The 16,432-nt window shown below is 34.8% G+C and overlaps 1 protein-coding gene across 2 annotated transcripts; it reads right to left on the bottom strand.

Moving 5' to 3' along the window:
- Positions 1-340: 340 nt before the first annotated feature.
- LOC128550200 (cytosolic Fe-S cluster assembly factor NUBP2 homolog) lies at positions 341-15,184 on the bottom strand. Of its 2 annotated transcripts, XR_008368165.1 has the most exons (9): positions 15,150-15,184; positions 12,114-12,226; positions 11,570-11,658; positions 11,046-11,155; positions 9,997-10,151; positions 8,777-8,887; positions 6,196-6,265; positions 3,809-5,280; positions 341-3,202 (listed from the first exon to the last, which is right to left on the bottom strand). XR_008368165.1 is itself a non-coding variant. In XM_053528724.1 (8 exons), the coding sequence occupies exons 1-8, from the start codon at positions 15,166-15,168 to the stop codon at positions 5,141-5,143; spliced, it is 807 nt and encodes a 268-aa protein (XP_053384699.1). In that variant the 5' UTR covers positions 15,169-15,184; the 3' UTR covers positions 341-5,140. The 2 variants fall into 2 exon arrangements, 1 of the variants encoding a protein (XP_053384699.1); XM_053528724.1 differs by having other exon boundaries at positions 341-5,280.
- Positions 15,185-16,432: the final 1,248 nt, after the last annotated feature.

The following is a 16,432-nucleotide window of genomic DNA, read 5'->3' as shown; positions in this document are numbered from 1 at the left end:
ATATTTTTCAATGGATCTTCTTGAAAATTGGTCAGAATTCTTATCTTGATAATATCTAGGTCAAGTTCAAAACTGGGTCACATGAGCTCAAAAACTAGGTCACTATGTCAAATAATAGAAAAAACGACGTCATACTCAAAACTGGATCATGTGGGAAGAGGTGAGCGATTCAGGACCATCATGGTCCTCTTGTTTTTTGTTCTGTTGTTTATTTTTACAGTTAACTGTGATCCTATAATGATTTAGTATACTAAAAGTCATGTACATGTATATTTTTACAGTATTACTTATTATCCTTGTATGATAATCAAGGAAGAAATAAAATATAAAAAAGACAAGCTTTTGTTGTAACAGATAATTTATTACATGTTGACAAGCACAAATGTGTATATAAAAATAGTTATCACATTGTAAGCTTTGCTATGCTACAATAATGTACAAAGATAACAAACATTCAAATCTTCAATATGGAACATGGCAATATATCGGCTACAATAATTGAGCCGCACCATGAGAAAACCAATATAGTGGCTTTGCGAACAGCATGGATCCAGACCAGCCTGCGCATCCGCGCAGTCTGGTCAGCATCCATGCTGTTTGCTAACAGTTTCTCTAATTGCAATAGGCTTTGAAAGCTAACAGCATGGATCCTGACCAGACAACGCGGATGCGCAGGCTGGTCTGGATCCATGCTGGTCGCAAAGCCACTATGTTGGTTTTCTCATGGCGTGGCTCATATTTTCATCAAACTGAGTCAAAATGCTTAAGGTTGTGGACCGAAAATTGCCAGTCTGAGATAAGCATTTCAGGGCTAGCGCTGGAATGGGCATTTTGAGCAAAATGCTTAAAATGCTAATTTCGGCTCAAGAAAATTCAGAAATGGCTCAAACTCTAAAAAAACCCTACTTTAAGAACTAAAACCAGTCAATTTTTATATAATGTTATTTTGGACCAAAGAGTGCCAAGACAGACTGTGACAAACATACAATAAACAAGAGGCACAGTCACCATCAAGTGACAATAAACCTGTGCCCTTGGGGTAATTAAAAGCATCTCTCACAGTTTGTTTAGCTAAATTGGTACTGATTAATGAATATACATGGATCAAAGGTGTTTGTTTGTGGCACAATCATGCCATGATTGAAGTTCCTTGATTGAATAAAATATTGGGCCATCTTATTATCTCATCAAAAGACAAGATTAAAGTTTGATCTTTATCATGTTTATTGTTCAAAAAAGTTTAATTAAATAAAATTATTTCAAATAAGTAATTCATTATTGATGCCAAAAAGTATATAATAAAATGTTTTTAAATTAATTTCTTGCTTGTCATTACGGCTGAGAATCTTAGTTCTGAATCAGGTAGTTTACCTCCTGCAAAGAAAGCAAAATCTGTGAAAAGTGAAACAATCCAGCTAAAAAATGGAAAATAGACTTTCCTTGGTTGCTTGTGGATTACTTGTAAAATTGTGTGATTTATTTCAAAATTAATAAATAAAAACATTGCTTAAGAGTTGTCCCAGTAGTTACATGTGGGAGACAATCAAAATCCCCTTCACTAAAAAATGATAGGGTGTTACAAAATCCCCTTCATACTTTTGCAGGGGGTATCATAATCCCCTCTGTGATTTTTACTTATTTCATCAAGTTCAAATACAACTATATACAACTTAAAAGTCTATTGCATAAAGCACGTAAATACAATGCCTTTAGCAAACATAATATAATTTGGAGCACTAATATCTATATATCTATAATGTTAATCACAGAGGGGATTATGGTACCCCCTGCAAATGTGTGAAGGGGATTTTGTAACACACAGTCATTTTTCAGTGGAGGGGATTTTGATCAAGGGGATTTTGATATACACTCGTTACATGTATATAATATACCAGTATTATTAATTCATTGAGAAATGATATAAATTATGGTTAAAAATAAATTTAACCTTGATGCACTATTTTGCTTATTATTACACAAGGACAGACCATTCAGTTATGAAGCATTTAATATGATTTAACATTTGTGGATAATGCTGTTTTCTGCTGCAATCTAAGCATTTGAAATAGCCCAAAAGTATAAGGGGGCAAAGCCCCCTGTGAACCCCACCAAAGCCCTGTCATGGCCACGCAAATTGGCGTGCGAGCCTATATTGTTAGTTTATTGAGAAATGATATAAACTATGATTAATAATAAATTTATCCTTGATGCACTGTTTTGCTTATTATTACACAAGGACAGACTATTCAGTTATGAAGCATTTAGTATGATTTAAAGTTTATGGATAAAGGGGTTTTCTGCTGCAATCTAAGCATTTGAAATACCTTAAAGCCCAAAAGTTTCAGGGGGCAAAGCCCCCCTGTGAACCCCACCAAAGCCCTGTCGTGGGCACGCGAATGGGCATGCGAGCCTCTTCGGTCTGCTGCGTAAAAATTTGGCTCAAACTTTTTTCAACCCAGCGCTAGCCCTGCATTTGATTATCGTATGTATTCTCTAGATGCCATTTCAGCCATCGGTTAACTCATGTGAGCCAGGTCGTGTGACTTATTGTACAAAGAAGGCTAAAATGCCATACAAGAAGTGTAATCACATTGAAATCACTGATAGCTGCTACCTTAAACTTGCAGTATTATTTATCAGAACAAACTGGTTTGACAACTTTCAAACATGAAACAAATGGACAGGTTGAATGAAATGAGCAATATAACTTATAAAGGATGTTATGTCTAGGGACTAAGCTTGTTACCTCTGTAGTCCACAGTTCAACTTGCTGAGATGGTACAACATGTAGCATGAACATCATGTAAAGAGGTCTTAGTCATTAACAAAAAGTTAAGTAATAACAATACTACTTGGAAAACAAGTCAATAATCGTTACAGTGGTCATCAGTACTAGCCTATACTTCCGAGTGTCTCTGTGTTACTGAATACGACAATGGCAAACGAAGAAAGGGGAATATGCAATATCTGACCAAATTTCTTTTTAGATAAAGCTTAACCCTTAGCCTGCTAAATTTCTAAAATGGACTGGTCCATCATTCAATATGGGCAATACCATTTATTATTCGAAGGGATTTTCACTGAAAATTTACTGACTGAATAGCGAACAGTGCAGACCATGATCAGACTGCACGGATGTGCAGGCTGATCTTGGTCTGGACTGGTCGCAAAGGCAGAATCACTTGCTGCCAGCAGGCTAAAGCTTAAGGTAGTTCTGCACGTTTGAAAAACCGGAAGTGATGGCATAACGTCATTTATCCTGAAAACGCAGACTAAAGCCTGGATTCGGCGTACGGAAATGAAAATCAGTTTATGAATTAATGGAAACATGTGAGTAAATGTATTACAGTGGTACTGTTGCTATATTTCTAAAGTCAAAATATGACATTAAAACATAGTACACGATAAAACATTCAAAATAATGTCTTAGAATTAGCTTGAAATGTCCGGTTCACTTTAATCATGGTCAAATAGCTCAGAAATAAGCACACGGACCTATAAATTTTATTTAACCAAATGATAGGCCATGTGTTTATTTACAACTGTGAGAAGTTTTATCAAAATCTACATTGTAGAAAACATTCTATTACCGAAAATGTTAGGAAAATTATGATTTTCCCATAGACTCCCATTATGAAACATTGCGTGATGTCCGGACTTTTCAAATCAGTCTAGCAAAAAATCAAGCACACGACCATATCTTTTTTATTTGCTGAATTTTCAAGGTATATTCTTAAGTTTTGAAAAATCAGAGTTTAATCAAATTCTACATTGCAGAAAATGTTTCGATCCAAAAGTGCAGAACTACCTTAAAGAAACCTTAGAAAATTAGCAAAAATTTTACTAAAACCAGTCAAGTGTTGAACTTTATAAAGGTATAAACTTCCATATACAAAGATTTGTATTATTTCATGACCTACAAAATAAAGAAAGGACAATCATCAACATCACTCGTAGACTAATTTAACGCTAGTACTACTTGACTAACGAGCTATCACTATTAGTGACAAATGCCTCCGAAGCCGACAAGAAAAAAAATCACACATTTTGTGACCTTGACCTTGACCTGAGAGACACGGAGTCAAAAGCATGATACACCTCAATATGGTTAACATTTGTGTCAAATTATTTTCAAATCCCCTTATGAATGTTAAGTTACAGCCCGTACAAGAATTTATATGGACGCATGCACACACACGATGGACAGCGCGATTTTAATTTGCCCACCTTCGGGGGCATAAAAATCCTGCCTTTCTCACACAAGAGCAGAACTCTACAAACTTTTTTCTGAGGTAGGGTCGACTTGTTCCCAGCTTATAATGGTTGTACAGAATGCGCCATTTTTTTCTTATTGCTAGTGCACAGACTGTGATTGGTCAATTACTTAATAGGTGGGAGTAATTTATATCAGCATGATAGCTATTTTACACTGGAGTTTTTCATCCGAATTAAAGAATGACATCCAAAATGGCTGCTGTTTATAAATGAAAATTATTATTATTTCTGTATGCCGGATTTAATGTTTCATTAAGCTCTCTCTTAGAATTGTTGCAAAACGTCAAGAGTTATACTACTTGAAGTAGCAAAAATTTACCCGATCAACAGAACAAGAACACATCAAAACATACACAAAATCACTGACAATAAAGACTGAAATATTTCAAAACTATTTACAATCTTACGTTTTAAAACTCTGTGCTTGCCGACTTAGTAAGTCAAGCACTTAATATCATATTGCCATCTTTTCTGTATTGTGCATGAAGTTAAAAGTACAAGGCATACATGTAAGTCACTACTGTTTTCTTCTAAGACACTTATGATGTTTTCAAACAGAAACTAAGATCTTTTCATTCAACTGATAGTGTTCGTTAAGTGAATAACATGGACGCTTTTTCAAATCTTGAAGTTAATCCATTATTTCCCTCGAAATAGCTATACAGAACAAAATTACTTGTTGTATTACTCAGTAAAGACCTTTGATGTAAAATAATGGCTATCCATCAAATTCTTGTTGACAATACAAATAAATACAGTAGTCTACAATTCTCAAGGTACTTAGTAATTATGAATTTTGAATACTTAATTGTATCACAATGGCACTTTTTCACAAATAAGCATCAGTTGATGATGTCATTTAGTGCTAAAAGTCTTTATCAACAGCTATGAGTTTTTGTAACACCTCGTTCAATGCAGTGTATGTTGGCGACTGTGCGAATAGTTCCTGGAAGTCTTTCCCTTCCTCTGACGACTGTGCCAGCTGTGGATCAAGTGGGATACAGCCTGAAATACAACACTGGAGCTAAAACACGTTCAATGAAAAACAAGATTATATTACATACTAGGATATGCTATCTTCTTTAAGAATCCTAATATGGATAAATGGTAAACAAACAGGATTTTCCAATTTACATATGTAACTTTGAGATTTATGACGAAACTGAGCTCTGGGTAATAAAATTAATGTACTTATTGCATATCTGTTTCAAGAAAACATGCCAATGTAAAAATAATCAGTTGATAAAAGTATAATTTCGTACTATAGGCTCTCACGAGTTTGACCTCTTGACCCCACAAACTATATGAATCTACTGACTGCAGACAATCATTATAAGGAGTCTAATAGGGTAGGACTAAGCATTCATTAGTTATTGACCAGAAATCGTTTTAGCTGTCTGGTCACTGTAACTCTGACCATGGACAATCATCCTTGGAAGTTTGACCTCGAGTAAAAGCCAAAGTCCTCCCCACTTACCTGCTATGGTTCTGAAACAAACAGAGGGAGCCACACAGGCCAATCAACTAATCTAGATGTGCAAAACAATATATCCTCTCCATGTATCCTTTATACAACATTAAAACCGTTTGACTGGGTTAACACCCTTTTCAAAATAATTCAGTTAAGCACCAGCCATCAATAAATCTATTCATACAGACTGGTCCAGAACTAACTGCATTACATTGATGCAACACTACCATTCTTTAATTTCAAAAGTGTACTATAAAACAAGTAATCACATGCTGGAGTTTAGAGAACAGTCTCCAAAGTCCTATTTTTAATTTCATAGGTATCCAGGTAAACTGTTTCAAAATATCTTCAAATAATACTGGAAACAAGAACTGGCAGATCATCTGATATTGATTTTAAGTATTTGTGTACGATTTCTAGTGTTACAGTACGTAAGATTGACGTCTTACCAAGAAATGGCACATGAGACTGTTTCGCCAGGGCCTCTCCACCTCCTTTCGAGAAAACATTGGTCACCTCCTGCAGTAAAAAAGAGAACACTGTAAACAATCATATAATGCTGACTGCTTTTGATAATATTTATGTAAATGTTTGATAATCAGACTGAACAATATAATGTTTCTTTCGAAAGTTATAACTCAGTAACAGAGCAGAAATGGTCGACAAATATTCTGGTTTTGGTCAGTTTTAGCTTAGTTTTATGCCATACTGACAGCATACAGCTATCTCAGAATGGCCAGTTAATAATACAAACTTTTTAAATTTCTTACCTATTTCAAAATATATACAAATGTACATGTATGTACCTTACTGACAACAAATACAATGCTTCAATAACAAGAGGGCAAAAGTCGCCCTAAGCAGCTCACCTGAACCTGACAATGTGACCTTGAATATTATGTTTATGAAACACTGAATCATGAATGGTGCTTAGTATAAAAGGATTTTCAATTTCAAACTAGAAAATGCTTTTGTAAAAAAGCGCATATCTCCCCAAATGCAAAGTCCTATAGGTAAGAAGTCAATAGGGGTCAGGAGCGAAAGTCAAAGAGACACTGATGGTTGGCTGCAATAGGGATCATCTACTTGGCATGTCCAGTCATCCCGCTAAATTTCAACACTCTTGGCCTAGTGGTTCTCAAGTCACTGTTCAGGCTCCTGTGACCTTGACCTTTGATCAAGTGACCTCAAAATAAATAGGGGTCATCTACTCTGCATGTCCAATCATCCTATTAAGTTTCAACATTGTAGGTCAAGTGGTTCTCAAGTTATTTCCAAAAAATGATTTTACATGAACAGGCCACTGTGACCTTGACCTTTAATTGACTGACTCCAAAATCAATAGGGGTCATCTACTCTGCATGTTCAATCATCCTATGAAGTTTCAACATTCTGGGTCAAGTGGTTAAGTTATTGATCGGAAATGGTTATCAATGTTCAGGCCCCTGTGACCTTGACCTTTAATGGAGTGACCACAAAAACAATAGGGGTCATTTACTCTGTATGAACAATCATCCTATGAAGTTTCAACATTCTGGGTCGAGAGGTTCTCAAGTTATTGATTGGAAATGGTTTTCCATGTTCAGGCCCCTGTGGCTTTGACCTTTAACAGAGAGACCCCAAAATTGTTAGGGGTCATCTACTCTGCATGACCAATCATCCTATGAAGTTTCATCATTCTGGGTCAAGTGGTTCTCAAGTTACTGACCGGAAATGGTTTTCAATGTTCAGGCCCCTGTGGCATTGACCTTTCACAGAGTGACCCCAAAATCGTTAGGGGTCATCTACTCTGCATGACCAATCATCCTATTAAGTTTCAACATCCTGGGTCAAGTGGTTCTCAAGTTACTGACCGGAAATGGTTTTCAATGTTCAGGCCCCTGTGACCTTGACCTTTAATGGAGTGACCCCAAAATCAATAGGGGTTATCTACTCTTCATGATCAATCATCCTATGAAGTTTCAACATTCTGGGTCAAGTGGTTCTCTAGTTATTGATCGGAAATGATTTTCAATGTTCAGGCCCCTGTGACCTTGACCTTTGACGGAGTGACCCCAAAATCCATTGGGGTCATCTACTCTTCATGGCCAATCATCCTATCAAGTTTCAACATTCTGGGTCAAGTGGTTCTCTAGTTATTGATCGGAAATGGTTTTCAATGTTCAGGCCCCTGTGACCTTGACCTTTGATGGAGTGACCCCAAAATCAATAGGGGTCATCTACTCTTCATGACCAATCATCCTATCAAGTTTCAACATACTGGGTCAAGTGGTTCTCTAGTTATTGATCGGAAATGGTTTTCAATGTTCAGGCCCCTGTGACCTTGACCTTTGATGGAGTGACCCCAAAATCAATAGGGGTCATCTACTCTTCATGATCAATCATCCTTTGAAGTTTCAACATTCTGGGTCAAGTGGTTCTCTAGTTATTGATCGGAAATGGTTTTCAATGTTCAGGCCCCTGTGACCTTGACCTTTGACAGAGTGACCCCAAAAACAACAGGGGTCGTCTACTCCAGCAGTCCTACAACCCTATAAAGTTTGAAGGTTCTAGGTCAAAATTTTAATGGTTCTCCAGTTATTGCTCGGAAATGAAGTGTGACATACGGACGGACGGATGGACAGGGCAAAAACAATATGTCTCCTGGGGGAGACATAATTCTTGCAGCCCCTAAAATCACTTAAGCAGAACAATTTGAATAAATTTGAGAGAGAATCGTATTTGGTGACAAGCCATTAAGCAGTTTATAAGAAGAAGTCATTTAAAAGGTATTCTTTTATAAGCTCTGGAGGCCCCTAAAATCAGTCAAATGTAATCTTTTGAATAAATGTGAGAGAAGACCTCGAAAGGATATTACAGACCAAGTTTGGTGATGATCTAGCAACTAGTTCATGTCAAGAGTGAAAAGCTAACACCAGATGGCATACTACGGACAGCAGATGACAGTCACAGGACCATCACAACAGCTCAACCTGAACCCCTGGTTCAGGTAAGCTGATAAAATCTAGTTTGAAATATATGTTAGCTTACACCACAACATGGGCATGCAAATCCACTCATGTTTTCTATGATACCAAGAACAGGTACTCCAGTTTTATGACAGAATGTCAGCTCCCTCCTAACATCTCCGACAGCCACACCCTGCAGAAAACATAAATATTTTAAGCAAAAAATCAAAATTCAAAATAGTAACAAGAGCACCGCCTTGCGGGTGCTGGCGCACATCTGATTTTTTTTGTATAATAGAAATATTGTCCTACCCATGATTTTCTAAGTCTAAAAAGGGCCATCATTCTTGCAAAAAGCAGGACAGAGTTATGTTTCTTGATGTACAGCGTCCGCTAATGATGGTGAAAAACTGTTGCAAGTTTTACAGCAATAGCTTTGATAGTTTATGAAAAAAGCTGACTTAAACATAATACTCAACCAAGAAAACTGATTTTCTAAGTCCAAAAGGGGCAATAATTATTGCAAAAAGCAGGATGGAGTTATGTTTCTTGCTGCACAGGGTCAACTTATGATGGTGAACAAATGTTGCAAGTTTCAAAGCAATAGCTTTGATAGTTTAGGAGAAAAATTGACCTAAACATAAAACTTAACCAAGAAATCTGATATTTTCTAAGTCCAAAAGGGCCATAAATCTTGCAAAAAGCAGGATGGAGTTATGTTTCTTGCTGTACAGGGTCAACTTATGATGGTGAACAAGAGTTGCAAGTTTTAAAGCAATAGCTTTGATAGTTTAGGAGAAAAGTTGACCTAAACATAAAACTTAACCAAGAAATCTGATTTTCTAAGTCCAAAAAGGGTCATAAATCTTGCAAAAAGCAGGATGGAGTTATGTTTCTTGCTGTACAGGGTCAACTTATGATGGTGAACAAATGTTCTAAGTTTCAAAGCAAAAGCTTTGATGGTTTAGGAGAAAAGCTGATCTAAACATAAAACTTAACCAGGCAACGCCGACGCCGATCAAGTGATGACAATAACTCATCATTTTTTTTTCAAAAAATCAGATGAGCTAAAAACTAAACAAAGATGAGAATGAGATTAAGGACCTACTTCTTTCAATGTTGGAAATACTGATCAGTATCTGGGACTGTTGTTCAAAAGGTAAGAACATTAGACAACAGAGCTAGGTGAAAAGTGAATTTTATGTATATAAACAAGCATGAATGAAAACAAAAAAGAAATACTGGGTATGACTGAATTAAATTTATCACCAGGACTATCAGTTAACAGAGGAGACTATCTACCTGTGGTGTGGTCACCAGTAAAGCACCGTCTGGACAGTAAGATTTGAGACTTTCTATCACAGTAATATGTTCATCTGAGGTACCAGGAGGGGTATCAATAACCAAGTAATCAATATCACGCCACACTACATCACTCAGGAACTGCTTGATCATAGCTGAAAAATAAAATCAGAAAATGTCTCCATAAGATGAAATAACTGTGGTGTTATGATAGTGTTTACAAGGAGTCAGGTCTTTACTTCATCAAAAACACTAGACTGTTAAACTGTAAAATATGTGTACAACTTGGCAAATGGAGTAACTAAATGGAGGATATTATAAGAGTGTCCTTTCATATTGAATTTATTAACACTTATCAAGCTGGACACGACTGATTCTGCCTTCGTGACCAGTGTGGATCATGTCAGACCAGCATGCACATCCATGCAGTCTGATCATGATCTGTACTGTTCACTATTCAGTCAGTATTTATTTGGTAAGCACCCCTTTTAACAGTAAATGGTACTTTCCAAATTGAAAGATGGAGAAGTTCATTATAGAAATTTAGCAGGGTAAGGGTTAAATTAGTTGAATGAAATAAGAAAATAAAAGGCTCTGTCAAGCATTTTATCCAGTTTTTATGAGTTTAAGAAATTCAATGTGGAAACACAATTGTAATACCGCAATTATGAAATGATTTATTTCATTTCCTGTGATAACATGATTTATTACTATTTCTTCTGGTGTCCAGGTAAATTAGATTGTTCAAGCAGTAGATCGCCACTTAGTATAATTAAAGTCTTACTATATCTTTTCAAACATTTTAGACAGTGAAGTACTGAATTTATCTTTTGTCACAAACTGGAAACGTTTTTCGCAAGCCACTATTTAGACATTCAAGTAATTTGTGAACCTTCTTTGATCTGAATGCATTACAAGAACAAACCTACCTATTTAAATACTTGCATTAAAACAATATTGCAAGATTCAATAGTCAAATCTATGAAATTTTGTCAACAGTGTAACACCAGTCTTTGAAAAAACCAAGTCTGTCATTCTAATTTCATTACCATTTTTCTTTGGTCCTCTCCAGACCACTGCATCATCTTTGCCTTCGATAAGAAAACCTATAGACATCACACCCAGTCTCTGTTCCTTGTCTACATACACTGGTAACCAACTTCAAAATAAAATATGTGTAATTAGTCGTTGTTTTAAGGGAAATGGTTGTGCATCCATGGATATATACAATTCAACAAAAGAATGGTTGTGTACCACTATCATTCCACAGAGGAAAAGTGTACCATTGAACAATGGAATAGTTCTGTATAAGTCAACAGAAGAATGGTTGCATACTATTCAACATAGAAATGGTTGTATACAGTGAAACCCCCCTGAATTTTGGAAACCCCTCCAAACTGAATGATTTTTGCGGTCCAGAAATTTGGCCTTCATATTTGATATGAAATTACTTCTGTAAAAGTGAACTCCTCTATTCCAGAGACAAAAAAATTTCCAGTCCAAATGTATTTATCAACACAAAATGACCCATGAAAACTGAGATCAACAAGATGCATGTTATGACAATTTTTACCCCTCAGGACATTGGTGAATGTCATTTCCTTCCACACCAAACATTTTAGGAACACTTGGACCACATAAGTCCACGTCTAGCAATCCCACCTGCAACAAAAATAAATGCATTTCTAAAATGAAATTTCCATCCACTGTGTTTGCAATTTTCAAATGTAGGTCTATATAATCCTTCATGCAAAAATGGACTTCTGTTGTTATCAGATTTTCAATATAATGCAGATCATGAGATTGCAGAAAACAATGTTGAGCATCAATAATAACCATGTAAATTTATGCAAAATTGAGAAAAAAACGAGTTGGGGCAATGAAACAAGGACTACTGCAGCAATAAATATTTTCTTGCGTTTTTGACCAATACACCAAGGATGAATACAATGTACATACATAATGGCCAAGACAAAAGACATATCAATGTGCTCATAAAATTGTCTTTTACTTAAAACACATCTAAGGACAGAACAGTGATATGCAGAACTTTAAAAAACCTACCAAAAGAGCATGTTATTGATGCATGAAACATTAGACCATGATAAGTCACAGACCTTTTTACCAGCATGTTTTAGTCCAAGGGCAAGCTGTGATGCCACCGTGCTTTTTCCAACTCCACCTTTACCAGACAATACCAAAATCACATGGCGTACTGTTGACAAGTGGTCTGTAAAGAGGAAAAAGTACTGACTTAGAAAAATGAATCATGATGCACAGTTGAAACATTGTCTTAAAAAAGATTATTCAACTAAATTTATAAAATTATGAAAAGACAATTTGCAATTATTGGTTTCTGTCAAAAAACAAGGGATTTTAAGATGCAGCAAATAGAATACATCAACAGCTTTAAGTCTTTGATGTACCAACCATATAAACTATTTTGTCCCCTGATTCAGAATCTATACAGGTAATTGATTTGAGAGGGTCAACAAAGGAATATTTCCATGAAATTGTTTTAAAACAGAATAAAACGTAAAAGAAAACAGAATAGTCTATTTCAACAGAAAAAGGTAAAGGTAAGCTTTCGTTAACCTTGAATACAATCAACATACAAGTTCTAAAACTTATATCAATCACTCTCAACACCTCATTCTAGTCAAAATAATTCGACGTTTAAATTGTTTTATATTTGTGAAGGGGCAATCTAAACGTCAAAACTTAGTAGGACCAAAATAATGGCAGATAAATCACAGTACATAGTCATGTAAAGCTATTGATTTTATCACTTGGGCATATTGGCGTGTAGTCTCGGTAAACTTTAATCATGTACAGTACATACATAGGTTTAAATGACCAGAAAATTGGTAATTTTGGAAATTATTTGACAGTCAGGGGTGTAACTGTTTTTAAGTTATGTAACCTATTTCAGTTATTTTTTCAAGCATTTTATAACCTGTATTAGTTATAAAATATAGTTAACTCAGGTAAGTTATTCAAAAAATGTCTTTTTGCTGTTCTCACAAAGTGACCTTTAAGGTAATTCTGCTATTTGGATCGAAACTTTTTCTGCAATGTAGAATTTGATTAAACTCTGATTTTTCAAAACTTTAGAATATACATAGAAGATTCAGCAAATAAAAAAGATAGGGTCGTGTGCTTGATTTTTTGCTAGACTGATTTGAAAAATTTGGACCTCACACAATATTTCATAATGGGAGTCTATGGGAAAACCATTACTTTCATAACATTTTCGCAAATAGAAATTTTTCTACAATGTAGATTTTGATGAAACTTCTCACAGTTGTAAATAAACACACAGCCTATAATTTTGTGAAATAAAATGTATAGGTCCATGTGCTTATTTTTGAGATATCTGACCATGTCAGATTAAAGTTAATCGGACATTTCACGCTAATTTTAAGACATTATTTTGATTATTTTAATATGTCATATGTTTAAGTTTCATATTTTGACTTTAGAAGTATAGCAACAGTGCCATTGTAATAAATTTACTCACAGATTTAAATTAATTCATAAAATTATTTACATTTCCATACGTCGAATCCAGGCTTTATCCTATGTTTTCCGGATAAATGACGTTACGCCATCACTTCCGGTTTATCAAACATGCAGAACTACATGAAAGTGAAATTAGTAGCAAACTGTGGTTAATCAAATTCTCTTTTAGTCTGAGCATGACCTGATAAGCATAATGGGATATTAAGAGTTTTATATCTTTAAAACTTCTGCGTAAAAATTTATCAGCCTTGCGTAAAAAATTTTACTGCATAGCTGGAAAGATAAAAGGTCAAGGATTCAGGAAATAATTGCATTAGTCTCATTCAAAATGAGGAATTGGCACAGGAGGGCTTTGTAATGTTTTATGATAACTGAAACAAGTTATGAAAGTTTAAGCAATAACTCAAATGAGTTATAAACTGCGATAACTTGAAATGGTTACACCCCTGACTGTTTGATAATTAAATTACATAAATCAATGGAGAATTGAATCTCCTTTTGATACATTTAAGTTTTATTTGAATTTATGGCCAATCTGTGACATAATCGGCATTCAAACCTACAGCATGTAAAGCATCGGCAGCAATGAAAATTTAATCGGAAATTTCCTTCACTATTTTGGTCTTTCGAGTGTGGAGATATTGCCCAAATGAAAAAAATTATTTCAATATTTCCTAGGATCGGGTTTGTTGGACTACACCTTTACTCCTGATGGAATCCTTGACATGAGGGTATGAGAGAAGACAAGCCAGGTTGTTTATGTAAATACATGTTTATCTTTTGTAATGTGCTAATGTGAGTTGAATCTCCACTAGGGGTGAGTTTCACACAAACAAAAAAAAAATAACTACTACTGAAAATTTTCAACATTATTTAATATATTACAAAACAAAAGAAATCAATTAAGCATAAATCCATATGACACAAAACAAAAAGATACAAGTGGGTGAAACACCCCCTTACACTGCACCCAAGCTCCTCCCTGAGATATAACCAGAAACCGATCATATCTAGGCACTTTTCCCACCTTATTATTGTAGAACACAGACGTCAAATCATTGGTCATAACACTTAGCAACCGCCCCTTAGCAACATATAACATAACGAGTGTTAGGCAATGTCCTTAAAAGAATTGATCATTGAGTAAGAAAGTAACAAAAAATGGATATTGTGCGCGATCCAATGTAATTTAATGTAATAAGAACAACTGAATGTGCACGAGACTTGATTTACAAGTTTCACGAAGAAAACAGATTAAGAAAACTTCAACGATCTAATGATTCTACAAGCGTGAAGGGTAGGTTTGACAGCCTTACACACTTTGCAGAGTCAACAGACACCATAGACATGCATAGTATTCACCCTCGTTAGCAAATTTTGGCTTTCAGACCTTTGCTAGTATCCACATTGAAGATGAAGTTGAAATTCAAGCAAAAAATCAAGGTGTCATATGTTTACGCAATATTTTTAAAATTTCCAGTTTAACAAAATCGCAAGTCACAGAGTATCATTCAAAAAATCTTTTTAAACATGGTAGATATAACTTTTTAATTCAATGTAAGCAAAAATATAAGTTTAAATATAATTTAGGAATAAGAAAATCGTAAATAAATATAAAAAAACAATTTTACCGGTCATGGGCGCATCCATTTTGTTTCGCTATGACTAGATACCGGAAAGGGCCCTTTCCGCAAAAAGGACTTAACATGATCGGAAAGGGCCTGCCATATGTTTATTACTGGAATTTAGTTAATTATTTCTTCATATTTCATTATGACATAATAAAACAAAATAAATTACAAAAAGAAAGTTATCAATTTGTTATTTTTAAATGAATTATAGACAAAATACGAGTCATGACATAAACCGCGCTGATCGGAAAGGGCTTAACATGTTGCGAAAAGGGCCTGTCACATGTTTATTCTTGGAAATTATTTAATTATTTCTTCATATTTCATTATGACATAATAAAAGAAAATAAATTACGAAAAAAAGTTATCAATTTTTTTTTTTAAGAATTATAGACAAAATACGAGTCATGACATAAACCGCGCTGATTTGAAATGGCTTAACATGATCGGAAAGGGCCTGTCACATGTTTATTATTGGAAATTATTTAATTATTACTTCATATTTCATTTAACAAATGAAAAAGAAAATAATTTAAAATAAAACAATTAGTAATACTCGAATTTTAAATGAATTATAGATAAAATACGGGTCATGACATAAAACGCGCTGATCGGAAAGGGCTTAACATGATCGGAAAGGGCCTGCTGTTTGTTTATTATTGGAACTTATTTATTTATTTATTCATATTTCATTTATGAAATAGAAAAGAAAATAAATTATGAATTATGAAATAGCTATTTATGATTTTAAATGAATTATAGACAAAATATGGGTTATGACATAAACTACGCTGATCGAGAAGGGCCTAACATGATCGGAAAGGGTCTGTCACATGTTTATTATTTGAAATTATTTAATTGTTTCTTCATATTTCGTATTTCGTTTAACAAAAGAAAATTAATTAAGAAAAAAGATCATTATCGATTTTTAAATGAACTATACACAAAACACATGTCAGTGCATAAACCGCGCTGATCGGAAAGGACCGGCCTTTGAATATATGCGGCGTAACAAACACGTGCCTCTGATTAGTCCTGATAGAGTTTGATTGGATTATCACACCTATTGATTATATCAATTAATCAGTATATTTGTAAGCACACACAAGTGCCATGTGACAAATAATGTCTTTATATTATAACAATATTTTTATACACTTTGCCTTTTGGACAGATAATAGCCTTTATTGACTTTAATTGCTTCTTCAAACAATGCCGCTAAATGTTTTGGGTAAAAAGTCACCTGATTCTTAGCATGCATGGGTGTACCGTTTGCACGGAAC

Source organism: Mercenaria mercenaria, chromosome 2 (assembly GCF_021730395.1).
Source record: "Mercenaria mercenaria strain notata chromosome 2, MADL_Memer_1, whole genome shotgun sequence".
NCBI classification, from domain to species: Eukaryota; Metazoa; Mollusca; class Bivalvia; order Venerida; family Veneridae; genus Mercenaria; species Mercenaria mercenaria.
This window is presented reverse-complemented; position numbering and strand designations above follow the sequence as displayed.